At 49.4% G+C, this 13,547-nt stretch overlaps 1 protein-coding gene across 1 annotated transcript; it reads right to left on the bottom strand.

The window, feature by feature from the left end:
• Positions 1-697: 697 nt before the first annotated feature.
• LOC121835367 lies at positions 698-11,706 on the bottom strand. Its single transcript, XM_042289512.1, has 3 exons — positions 11,372-11,706; positions 10,501-10,628; positions 698-1,394 (listed from the first exon to the last, which is right to left on the bottom strand). The coding sequence occupies exons 1-3, from the start codon at positions 11,598-11,600 to the stop codon at positions 1,263-1,265; spliced, it is 489 nt and encodes a 162-aa protein (XP_042145446.1). The 5' UTR covers positions 11,601-11,706; the 3' UTR covers positions 698-1,262.
• Between the last annotated feature and the right edge of the window lie 1,841 nt (positions 11,707-13,547).

The raw sequence follows: 13,547 nt of genomic DNA, 5'->3' as shown, positions 1-13,547 counted from the left end.
TAGGTGACGTAGATGACGTAGAAAATGCGCCCCTACACCCTCGGTGCAGCAATAAGCGCGCCAGCAACAACAAGGACGACAATGCTTTCGGATGTCTCGTCCTATATTCGTCCCTTTTGTTGATTTCTGTATCTTTTTGGGGCATTACCAGCGTGCTCAAATTCGTCGAACAATTGTTATCTATGGGGGTGTTGCCGGTACGACTCGAGCGAAACCTTGAAGATAGCGACGAGGCATTGATTACAACAACAACACAAATGGTGTAGCAAACTGTTGGACAACTGTGTTACACGTGAAAGGTTCCGGTATCGCTCCGGAACGTAGCCGATCCCGGCGACCCACGCTCACGGCGCTTCTTATCAGATAACTTAACGCGTGGCATAGAGATTCGATGGCAGTTCCTGGAATGAAGATACTGGCGCTAGTCGGGTTCTAAAGTCTGGCGATTTACCAGAACTTCCCACACTCACCGGAATCAGCCAGTCAGCGTTGATCACTTAACCTTTCCACCAGCCAATCAGCGTCGATCTTCGAGGTCGATTTCTTGGGCTTCACTAAATCTATCCCCCCCCCCCCCCCTCCCCCTCCCCCGACAAGTAAAAGAACGTTTCACGTTAAAAAGCAAACATATATTCGTAACTGGAACGCTCATGACCCAGTTCTTTGGTAGGAAGCGACGTTTCAAGGGACACTTCTGTACGATGGTGTTTCAAGAGCATTTACTAACAATCGTGAAGGACTGAAGTATATGTCCTATTGTACCATCTAAGCGATAGTGCCTATTGGTTAGTACAGTTGTATAGGAACCATTGTCCGAAATTGCTTGCTTAGCTGTAACTAGAGGGCTACGCTTCGAAGTACCTACACTGCATCCATGGGATTAAATTGGATTCTTTGGCTTTCCTTTCGTAGCGGGTGAAAACAGAACTTCGGATTGCGGGTCTAGCCAGTGGCTTAAGAACCATCTTGATGTTTAAAATCATGGTTGCCAGTAATCTGAAGTTTTATCTGGAATTGCACTGTTTTTCCGTCTTCCAGAAATGATGAAGCGGACGATATCACCTGGGCTTTCGCATTCTCTTATCGTAGATCCCCACTCGCGCCGCTCTGCATTAGGCACCAAAATGGCGGCGCCAACGAGGGAATGGGAAAATTGAGGGACGGAACCCTAGGCGTAGCTTATTGTCTAGAGACTCTAGGTGTAATAAGTCGGAGAAAAAAAAAAGAAAGAAAAGCAGAGAGCGATCGCTCTAGTGAGTCTTTCAGAGCCTGTAAAATCCTGTTCCAATGTTGACCGATGCTGTCAAGGGGTTGAAAAATTTGACGGAAGGATGTCCTTTAGCCGCAGGCACCTTGGATGATGGTGTCGACTTTTGGGCTGCAGCTGCCTTTTCCTGGAAGATGGTATAGAAACCAGAGGTAATTTGCACAAACGCTACTTGCTTAGGTGGGCGCTATCTAGGATATGCAGCGCCTATTATCCGAATTCGCCATGGTTCGAGCAAGCGCTTTGAGCTTGCAATTGGATGCGAGGGCTCTCTCAGCGTTCGGCGAGCACTCGGATCCAATCGCATGCTTCGTGCCCAAACAATGGCGGCCACCAAGGTTGCTTGGTGCAGTTTTGAAAGGGGTCTATTGTAATGCTGCGTAAATTAAGTTATGTCAGTCAAAATCGTTTTTTTCTTTAATTAGGCGGAGACAGTCATGTCTCGTTAATAAGGACACCTATATAGGTTTCCCGATTAAAGCGTCCAAAACGCCAGTTGTCCAAACGAGAAAACAAAAAAGTGAAAGCCGTTTACAACTTCCTGTAACGCCGAATTGGAGCGCAGCTCTTGAGGAGGAGGAGGGGAGGGTATATTCCTCCTCCTCGTGATCATGCCTGCTAGTCCTGCTCCCCTCCTGCTCCCCCTCCCTCTCCTTTACCACCTTTACCGGGCGGGGGAGGAGGGGGGAGGAGGAGGAGCGGAGGGGGAGGAGGAGGAGGGGAGGGGCGACGCCGACGCCGCACAGGCTGGAAACGGGTCATGTGACCCCCTCCCCCCGAGGTCACGTGACCCGCCCGGACCATACTACACAATGAGGGGAGGAGGAGGAGGAGGGGGAGGAGGAGGAGGGGGAGGAGGATGAGAGGGAGGGGGAGGAGGAGGAGAGGGAGGGTGTGATGAGGTGGACTATAGAAGCGAGAAGAGAGAAAGACGAAGTGGGGCCGGGCAGTGTGGTGCGCGTGAAAAAGGGAGCTTCTGAAGGCAGATCGGCAACTGCGACGCTAAAGAAGACATCGGTGGGCTCCCGCGGTCCCGACGGCAGCAACGACTGGTTCTGGACGGGCGGCTAGAGGCCCGTGAGAGCTAGCCCTGGCCAAGGGGACCGCCGCCTACGCCGGAAAGCGAACATTCCCCAAGCCGACCCAGAAGGCAGCACCCGTGGCCGCCGCCGACGACGACGTGAAGGTGCGGTGCCTGACTCGAGTGAGACTACGTCATCTATTTTCGTTTTTTCTTCTGTACATAATACACCTCTCTTTCTTTCACTCGCCGTCCTCGGGTTCTTTGTCCTTTATTCACCACCTTTCCATCACAATATCTGGCGTCCGCGACAGGACTCTCTAATTGTTAACAACCCCTAGAGAGCAGAACCCCGGGACGGCTGTGTGGGAGGGATAAGAGCATGGATGCAGAAAAATTGCTTGGCGTTGGTAAAGAGCTCGGGTACGTGGGCGAAGAACTCCGTACCTGGGTTGAGCAAGAGCGTGGTAGGCAACGCGAAGAACGGGTCAGATTGCGAGAAGATGCGCGGGAAGCAGCTAAGGAGACACAGGACACCGCTGACCGAGAGCTCCGCAGGCTCCAACAGGAACAAGAAGTGTTACAGCTGCGCCTGCGCTTACAAGAGAATAGCGGCTCAGCTCATGATGAAGTCCACCACACCAATGGCAGGGGAGAGAACTCGGGAGCACAAACTTGTCACCGGAGTCCCCACAAACTAATTCCACCATTTAATGAAAAGAGAGACGACCTGGACGCGTATATCCAAAGGTTTGAGCGGGTTGCAACTAGCCAGGATTGGCCTCGAGAAAAATGGGCAATGTCCTTAAGCTTGTGCCTCACCGGTGAGGCATTGACAGTTGTGGGTCGAATGACACCAGAGCAGTCATTGGATTATTCTAAAGTCAAACTTTCCCTGCTACAGCGGTTTCGTTACACCACTGAAGGGTACAGAGAGAAATTCAGGGAAAGCAAGCCAGAGGAGGCAGAGACGGGGAAACAATTTGCAGCCCGACTTCTTGGGTACTTTGATCGCTGGGTTGAAACTGGAGAAATTGCGAAGACGTTCGAGGCCCTGAAAGATCTGATAGTTGCGGAACAGTTCTTAAAATATTGTCACCCAATGCTATCAGTCTTCTTAAAAGAGAGGAACTGCAAGACGCTCGAAAACATGGCAGTAACCGCGGACCACTTCTTGGAGGCGCAGGGCCAAACTAACTTGGCAAAAAGGAACAACGACAGCCTGAACAGTAACAAGGGTGGAGATCGAAGTAAGGAGGATACCCGAATGCCACCCACCGCTAGGGGGAGGAATCAATGTTTTCTCTGCAACAAGCCAGGTCACAAGGCAGCAGACTGCTGGGCGAGCACCAAGGCTCAACGCTTACCCGTGTGTTGGAGATGTGGGAAAACGGGACACAAGGCAGCAGCATGTAACTGGAAACCGCAAGACAAGCAGGATAGACCTCCTCAGGCTTCCTGTATGCTTTCCGTTCGACCAACACCTGACGAGACAGACCCAGATGACACATATGTCCTACTGAAAAACGGGGACAAAATCCCAGTGGTGAATGCGGCACTTGGAAAGGCTCCACGATTTCTAGTAGAAAACATGCCAGTGGTTCGGGGAAAAGTGGGAGATCGAGCTGCCACAGTATTGCGAGACAGTGGGTGTAACACGATTGTAGTGAACAGAGACCTGGTTACGGATGATCAGCTAACTGGGGTTTCCAGTCCGGTGTTTTTGCTGGATAGGACGGTCAAATATCTGCCAGAGGCAGAAATTGATGTAAGAACGCCTTATTTTACAGGCAAGGTATTGGCGAAGTGTATGGAGAACCCTCTGTATGATTTGGTACTCGGGAACATTGAAGGGGCGAGAGGGATTGATGATCCAGATGAGGAATGGGAGGGAGAAGGATCAGGGAGATCTAAAAGAAGTGAGGAGAGTAACATGCTGATAAGCACGTCCGTGCGGCACGAGACTGCCGGCAGGATGACCCAAGACGAGGGTGAAAGGATGCCAGACGACGGTGTTCTGGATAAAGAAAGAAAATACGCAGGGGCGCTCACAAAGGGGCGCTCAGACAGCCAAAGGACGTTTTCCGAGTTACCAGTCATGACATTGGATCCGATTGACGTTGACCACGCTAAGCTGAAGGAGGCACAACGTAGTGATGAAACACTGAAGAGGTGTTTCGCTGTCGTTGGCACAGCGTTTGTGTCGGGAAAATCGCAGGAATCCGAGTTCTTTCTACACAACTGTATTCTCTACAGAAGATACAAGGACTCGTCGCAAAAACAGTGGAAACAGCTGGTGGTCCCCAAAGAATTTCGGCAGATTGTGTTGAAGCTCGCACACGAGGGGATCATGGCTGGCCACCAAGGAACAGGAAAAACCACCGATCGTATTCGTGAGGAATTCTATTGGCCGGGAATAACAGCGGACGCGAAACGATTCGTGAAATCGTGCGACATTTGTCAAAGGACTATCCCGAAACACTTGGTTATCAGGGCACCCCTAGAAAATATGCCTATCATTAGTACACCATTCCATAGAGTTGGCATAGATATCATCGGACCTATCAATCCGGGTTCAGAGTCCGGCAGCAGGTATGTTCTGACGGTGGTGGACTTCGCAACCAGATACCCTGATGCAATCCCATTGAAGAGCATTGACACCGCGGAAGTCGCTGAGGGTCTGTTAGAGATATTTGCCCGAGTAGGCTTACCACGAGAAATTGTGAGCGACCGAGGGTCATGCTTCACTTCAGCCTTAATGAAGGAGGTCAGCCGCTTGCTCTCGCTCAGACATCTGACCACGACGCCTTACCATCCAATGTGCAATGGATTGGTCGAAAGGTTCAATGGGACAATTAAACAAATGATTAAACGGATGTGCCAAGAAAAACCGAGGTGTTGGGACCGGTACCTTAATCCGTTGCTCTTCGCGTACCGGGAGGTGCCGCAAAGCAGCCTAGGATTTTCACCCTTCGAACTTCTTTATGGCCGACATGTTCGCGGTCCTATGACAGTGTTGAAGGAACTCTGGACAAATGAAAGCATAGACCCCGAAACGAAAACAACCTATGGTTATATGGTGGATCTTCGACGGAGACTAGAAGAGACTTGTAAGACCGCCCATGAGGAATTGAGGAAAGCTCAAATGACCCAAAAGAGGTACTACGACAAGAAAAGTGGAGTTAGACAACTGAAAGAGGGAGACAGAGTCCTCATCTTGTTGCCAACGGACAAAAACAAGTTGATTCTGCAATGGAAAGGACCATTTCCAGTATTAAAAAGGAGGAATAACGTGGACTACCTAATAGACCTTGGAAGAAAGTCTACTGTATTTCACATCAACATGCTCAAAAAGTACGAAGAGAGGGAAGTTCTATGTGCTCCCCGTCAAGCCCTGGTTGGCATTACCATCGAAGAGGAGTCAGAGGAGCAAGACATTCCTAGTGTCTGCCTTAGCCAACTGGAAGGCTACAACGATGTACAGATGTCAGAGGAGCTAACTGAACGACAAGCAGGAGAGGTCTACCAACTGCTAGAAGAATTTCGAGACGTATTTTCGGACTGTCCCGGTCGGACCAGTCTCGTACAGTGCAAACTGAGATTGACAACGGACACACCAATTCAAGTACGCCCGTATCCTGTCCCTCTAGCACTGCAAGACGCTGTGGAAATGGAGGTAGACGAGATGCTACAACAAGGCATTATCGAGAAATGCGACTCAGCCTACAGTTCACCGGTAGTTGTCGTCAAAAAGAAAGACAAGACCACAAGGCTCTGCATCGACTTTCGCCAGCTGAACAAGGTTCTAGTACCTGATTGTGAACCTATCCCCCGCGTCGACGTGATGTTCGCTAGAGTGAGCACAAAACGTTACTACTCCAAATTTGACTTTGCGAAGGGCTACTGGCAGGTACCAATGGCTCCAGGGTCAGAGGACGCAACGGCTTTCTCGACAACAACGGGATTATATCGATTCCGGTTTATGCCCTTCGGCATCAAAACAGCCCCGGCAGTATTTACACGGCTGATGAGGAAGATTCTTGATGGCGTACCGGACGCTCATCACTACTTTGACGATGTTTTAGTTGCGTCTGACTGCTGGGAAGATCACTTAAAAGCAGTGCGTCAGTTTTTGACCAGGGTGAGAGAAGGAGGACTAACGATCAAACCCAAAAAGACAGAGATTGGCTTCTCCAAAATAACATTCCTGGGCCATAAGGATGGGCAAGGATCCTTCGAGCCTCTAACGGAGACCCTGGAGAAAATCCAGGACTGTAAACAACCTCGAACCAAAAAAGAAGTAAGATCATTCCTGGGATTAACAGGCTACTACAGGGAGTTTATCCCAAACTACGCGGAGACCGCACTTCCTTTGACGGAGCTGACGAAACAAAGAGCGCCTGACAAAGTTATCTGGGAGAACAAACACGCAAAGGCATTCGATGAACTGAAAAGACTGCTTTCCAGAAAGCCTATCTTGAAATCACCGGATGTGACGAAGATATTCGTACTGAGGACAGACGCCTCAGAAAGGTCCTTGGGAGCCGTGCTCATGCAAGAGCACGACAACGTTCTTCATCCCAACGCTTATGCTAGTCGTAAACTGCTACCCCAAGAGGTCGCCTATTCCACCATAGAGAGAGAATGTCTAGCTCTCATATGGGCAGTAAAAAAGTTTCATGTATACTTGTTCGGAAGACACTTCACCATACAAAGCGATCATCAACCGTTGCAGTACCTTAATTCAGCCAGAAAATTAAACAACCGGGTACTGAGGTGGAGTTTACTACTCGCCGAATACGACTTCCACGTCACGTACATCAAGGGAAGCGAAAACTTTGGAGCAGACTTTTTGAGTCGCTTGTAATCTGCTCTGGCACATCACTGTCATCGTGAAGGCCTGTCCATCCCTTTGTGTATTGCAACTTTCTATGACAAGATGAAAACATGGCTTACACATGCAAGTTTGGTAAACACAAGCAATATGATGGCTTGCGAAACTGGGACGTGAGAACGCGAACAGCCAGCTGAGTGAGTGTCAACACCGGCCTAATTACTTAGTTTAACTTAGAAAAGTAGTGCGATGTTTCTTACTCTTATGTTTTTGGTTTGATTGTTTGTTTGTCCCTTTTTGAAACAATTGGAACAATTGTCTTAAAGGGGGGGTCGTGTGATGAGGTGGACTATAGAAGCGAGAAGAGAGAAAGACGAAGTGGGGCCGGGCAGTGTGGTGCGCGTGAAAAAGGGAGCTTCTGAAGGCAGATCGGCAACTGCGACGCTAAAGAAGACATCGGTGGGCTCCCGCGGTCCCGACGGCAGCAACGACTGGTTCTGGACGGGCGGCTAGAGGCCCGTGAGAGCTAGCCCTGGCCAAGGGGACCGCCGCCTACGCCGGAAAGCGAACATTCCCCAAGCCGACCCAGAAGGCAGCACCCGTGGCCGCCGCCGACGACGACGTGAAGGTGCGGTGCCTGACTCGAGTGAGACTACGTCATCTATTTTCCTTTTTTCTTCTGTACATAATACACCTCTCTTTCTTTCACTCGCCGTCCTCGGGTTCTTTGTCCTTTATTCACCACCTTTCCATCACAGAGGGGCGCGGTTACGCCGACGGCGACGGCGACGCCGACGGCGACGCCAACGGCGACGCCGACGGCGACGCCAACGGCGACGCCGACGCCGCTCAGGCTGGAAACGGGCCCCTAAGAGCTGCGCTCTAAAATGAATGCATTTACCCAGTTGGTCCCGGAAAACGTTGTCTATGTAGCGGCGTATTAACGATACATGACTATATTAGACGAGCAACTAACAAGACTATCGTGATGTTTGGATTCAAATCTCCGGCGGTTCCTTCGAACTGCTCGATGTCGGTTCCACACACGTTGTTTCAATGAAGTTCTTTTTTTTTTTTTTTAGTTTTTGCTTTCTCAGTTCTAGTTTTCACGAAAATGCGTTTGCATAACGTGCTATCAAACACCCCGTAAAATATAACGGAATGCCCCTTCATATGCATTTAACGTCTTTGCGTTCTCATCGGTGAATTGACCCTTCCAGGAATGTTTTTAACTAAACGCGTCAATTAAGAGTCGTCCACATCGTTCTGGCAGGAAGCGGTGCGAGTACTTTCCTTTAGAAACACCTTTCACGAATTCTTGTGCAAACAAAATATGTTAGCGATAGGCCCACGCGCATGTGCAGTTGATGGCACTGCACAAGACCTAATTTGTTTTAATATTTTCTCTTTACTATTTTATTTACAAATTTCGTTGCATTCACCCCTTCAGTGTTCGCAGATCCATCGCTCAGTGTGGAATCTTTACATATGTCAGCATACGCTGGTCCGTCGCTTGGGGAAATGAGCGAAGCAACTGCGCAAAACGCGCGAATTCTGAAGATGGCTCCTGCCAGCAGAAGCCCATCATGGGCACGTTTCAGGCTTCAGAAAACATACGAGCCGCGCACCATACGCTCGAAATTTAAAGGTTGGCACTGGCCAGAGGCTGGAGAGATATCAAAACCCATCATGTGTCTGAAGCGCCCACTGGCATTCCTTCCTCAGTAAAACATGCATGTCGGACTTTTCGAGTTACTTCCGCTGCTCTCCATCTCCAACACGCGCTTGTTGCCCTCTAGTATGCTTTGGCTGTGCATGCGCCAACGTGTTTTCGAAGGCAGAAACGTTCGCTGTATAGGTGGAACTTCCTTAACCTGATACCTAAAGCCCCTTCATGTTTCAAAAGTACGTCGGTGCGCGAGGCACGTGCAACGTGCAGCCCTTGGGAAGATCATGGCGGCACAGCGCAACATTGAGCTACGACGCCGTGTTCTTCCCAAAAATGGCGCGCGGCGCATGTCTCGAGCATTTCCACAACAATGATTGGCGCCACTTTTCCTAGGACAGAGGGGCTTTAGCCTCCTGTCGTTTGAAGCGCCATCTAGCTTATCCTTGCCAAACAGACTATGCATGCTATATGTAGAGTGCTATGAAATGTCATCTATAGACGCTCTGCATCTAAAATACGAATTCCATAGAATCCACTGCATGCAGCAATTGCCATAGCAGCCATCCTCAAACCGGTGGCGCGTCCAACGACAAGTGTGTGTGTGTGTGTGTGTGTGTGGGGGGGGGGGGGGGGGGGGGGCGGGAAGGAAGGGGGAAGGGGGGAGCACTGCTCGTGCAAGCAGCGTCTGTGGGCAGTTTCGTAACTGAGCTAATCGAGTCATGATGGGCATATTGTAGTATTTAAATTTTTCACAAGTTCTTTACACACTCTTCAGATGGCGCCACTTTCCACCATTGCGCCGTGTTGTCAGGGTTGCGTCCCCGTGGCGCCCTACCCCCATGTTTGTTTACCGTTAATAAAGAGAGTTACGCTTCAACAACCGACCGCTTCGGACGTGCCTCCTTCCTTCCGGGGCTCCCGCGCCCGGCCCGCCGGTCACCACTTCGGCATGCGAGACCCCTCGTTTTTCCGCAGGCCCACGCAGGCACTGCTCTTCGTTATTTTCTCCGGTGTCCGCATTTTCTTTTATTACAACATTTTGGCGACGAGAAATTACTACACATATCCTCGTCGTGGCGTCACGTACGAGAGCCATAAGAAGGCGTCACCGAAAGATCTCGACGTTAACTTGGATTTTGAACCGAACATTTCAGAGTCTATAATAAGCAGCGCACTATCTTTTCATGAGTCAGCAGCCCCTCGTGTGCGCGAGCATACGCAACTAAATTGACGTCATCATATCCCCTATTCACGCTTTAAGCTCGAATGAGGGATATGATGACGTCAATTTCGTTGCGTGTGCTCGCGCACCACCAGGGGCTCCTGACTCATGAAAAGATCGTGCGCCCCTTATTATACACACTGAAATGCTCGGTTCAAAATCCCTTTAACATTATGTTCTGCGGTGGCTACCCTGCAGTGCGCAGTGAGAAATCTGGAGCGGTCACTTTCGAGCGAAGCACTTGAGAAAGCCAATCGCACCAATCAGGGACCTCGAAGAATGACTAGGCTGAAAATATATGTTTAGGCCTAAAACAACAGTTTGTGCACTGCCACTGAGCAGAGTGAAACATCGTGCTCAGAGCTGAAGCGCAGAGTTTTTTTCGTCGATTGTCCTCTGAGTGATTTGGGGAGTAAACGCTCTAGATTTCCCAGCGTGATGCACTTGATGGCCAAAGAGTTGGAACAGAAGGTGTGTTGACACCTACGTTTCTTTTCCCGTTCATCGTCCAGAAACAGCATCCTATGGCTGCGACGCAGATGGCTCCTGCCGCCACTCCCAGTGCCGTGGCAACGACGGTTCCGATCGGCGTGCTATCAAAGCCGCCCGAAAAACCTAGACACGGGAAAACAATTTCCTCAGTCTGTCGCGTGCGGTGGAAGCACAGAGGCTAGGGGATCTTATGAACGTACCTGCAATAGGGCATGGGAAGACCCCAGTATCTTATTATCGGTTCGCAGCCAATCAGGTTACAGCATTAGCCGCTACTAAATCCGAAAAGACAATCCCGAAGCTAGAAGCGGGAACACAAGAGGCTGCGCCTTGCATTTCGTAAACCGACAGGGAGTATCAAGTGCTGAACAAAATGTTTTACTTGCAACCGCCCCTTCCCCCCCCCCCCCCCCCCCCCCCCCAAAAAAAAAAAAAAAAAAAAAATTTTACAATTAGTAAGTTTGCATACTTCAAATTGGCCGTCACACTTTCGGAGTGAATTAATACACGGCTGAAATATAAACAATATAATTTTGTATGTGTTTCTCAAGCGTGAGATCTTTATTCTATTGACAGTATATGCGTAACTATACACCACCGTGTAAGCTATACCAAAGGTATTCCTCCTCGGTTGCCATAAAGTAGTCTATGCCTCAACTCATGCTTGTGACGCATACTGCTCAGGTGATGTCGGTGGTTGTCAAACAAAACGTACGCCGATGACGCCGATGCTTGGCTCCTAAGAAATAAAAAAAAAAAAACGGGTTTCTGCGCGTGCGCGGTGCCCGCCGCCTCTGTGCCTGACTGAGCTTGTTCGAAAATATAGAGCATTCGGCCCATACTGACGAGATTCGGCGCAAACTCACAGCGAACAGAGCTGTTCTCGATGTGGCAGTTGACGTTCGTGAAACCGTCATCGAGAAGGCAGCTCGTCAGGCGTTCCTCCATCACTTGCTGCGGGGACAGTCCCCTTGGGGACCTGTTTAGCGTAAGGTTTCCCGGCGGCTCGTTGACGTTGGATAGTGGCGTGGCATTTCCGGCCGTCAGGATGGCCCAGGTAGCGGTGACGAGCAGATACCGTATCCGATGGTTCATGACCTATAGGGTAAACAAAGGCTGTAGCCATCGACAGCTCAAGAAACGCAGTACAAGGCATCAGTACACGGCATCGAACCTTGACAGGTAGTGACGATAACTGTCTCGCCTATTCGCGACTCCAGCGACCTATAGGGGGCGCCACCACCAAACAAACATGGCGGCTGAGTCCAGGTCGCGTCGGCTCGGAAGAACAGGCGGTTGCTAGGCCTGAATGGGTGGCGCATTCAATTTAACAAATTTTATTTTGTTGAATGCCCAATTTTATGGGTATTTGAACTGAGACAGTTAAGTGTAGCCGGTGCACATAAACTTGCCGAGCATAGTTTTGTTTTGCCGATGTTTTTTTTTTTTTTTTTCTTTTCATGTCAAACTTTCGTTTCGGAGACTTCGATCAAAACCGAAACTATGGGATCCGGAGAAACGGTAATAGACTCTAATTAGTTTTGATCATCTAAGGAAAGTGGTGAGGGCTACAAAATTGTTCCACCGAGAGTAATTTTTAGCTAACTCGCATGCCTCGACCATGCGACTTATCTGTCCGCGAAATGGAGCTTTTGTGCCTGTCCGCGTTTCAAGAAAAAGCTCCAGTCGTGTGCTCGGTCAAGAACACAGGCTGCAGGAAAACTACGAAAATTAAGCAAGCGCTTCTTGAGCCAAGGAGCATGTCAACTCGCTGGCGCTTCACTAAGCAGCTGATAGTCGTATTTCAATTCAGGTTTTAGTAGCAATCGAGAAGTCATTTTGACGAATATGCGGATTATGTATCATATTACGTACTATGTCCCTAAAGCGATATTAGTATATTCTTCGGGTTGAAATATGAACTTAGTTGACTAACTATTAGGTGAACTGCTGAATAAAAGTATATTTGACAGACAGAGAGATACTACTTAAACTTAGCCAAATGGTTCTAGCCGGTAGAACGGAGACGAATGCGGACAAACTGAGGAGAGTCTTCATCGGAGATTCACACAGACCTCTCTGCATTGAACTTGACTTCGAATCCTAAACGGATAAAATGAGTATTTTTTTGTGGCCGGTCAACCTGAGCGATGTAGACGTATATTGCTGCTGGCTTCGACAGGGGTTATAATATAAATATTGGAGGCGCGATAGATCCTAATGACGTGACAGCTTCTAACTTTGCGAGACGCGTCCCCCACCTTTTGAAAGCAGATAATTTCCCTGATTAATCATATGCAGCGAGCAGGTTTTCTGAATCAAGTAATTGCGAAATTAGCCCAACTTTTTCAATGTGGTCTTTTTCGGCGAAAAGCCGCCAAGATGAATAGCCAACGCACCGGCCGGCGTTAGTGGCTCAAATTAACTTGAAGCTAATCGAGCACAACCAAACTCAAGGAAAGCAGCTATCCAACCTTTCCATTCACTTCACTGCAACATTGGTGTTCCCTCCAGTGAAACACTTCGTCTGTCGACCTCAGTCCACTGTTCTACATCCTTATAAAGAAACCATTTATCAGTTACCAAGCAGTCGTCACTTTGAATGTGATTAGAGACAGACGAGAAATCAAAACGTTTTTCCGTGATTCCTCCTCATCCAAAAAATTGAAAGCACGCGACCGTGTGTTGTGGAGTAAACGGGTTTTCAAACACGTGATGGAAAGAAACAATCTACTGAGGCTTCACCACACTAATGAACACTCAGGCAAACTTAAGAAATTTTCGGACCTTCGTCAAATTACATTGCTCGCCCCCGCGCCGACACCACGCGTCCGCGAAAGCCATCAGAGACGCGGCGGGGCGCGGAGCAACCTGGACCGACTGGTTCCCGGTTTTCCCGCTTGGCGGCGTCCGTTTTGCTGGAGTCGCGAATAGTCGGTTACAAGTCAAGAAGGTAGGAGAAGCTCCTCCCACAAGTGTGATGCGCCCGTTTCAAATCTCTCCGCAGTCGAAAGAAGAGTTCACTGGAAACGCTCCTTGTTC

Source organism: Ixodes scapularis, unplaced genomic scaffold, assembly GCF_016920785.2.
Source record: "Ixodes scapularis isolate PalLabHiFi unplaced genomic scaffold, ASM1692078v2 PGA_scaffold12__126_contigs__length_90152505, whole genome shotgun sequence".
In the NCBI taxonomy this organism is placed as follows: domain Eukaryota; kingdom Metazoa; phylum Arthropoda; class Arachnida; order Ixodida; family Ixodidae; genus Ixodes; species Ixodes scapularis.
Note: the sequence above shows the minus strand (reverse complement) of the source record. Positions and strands in the feature narration are given on the sequence as shown.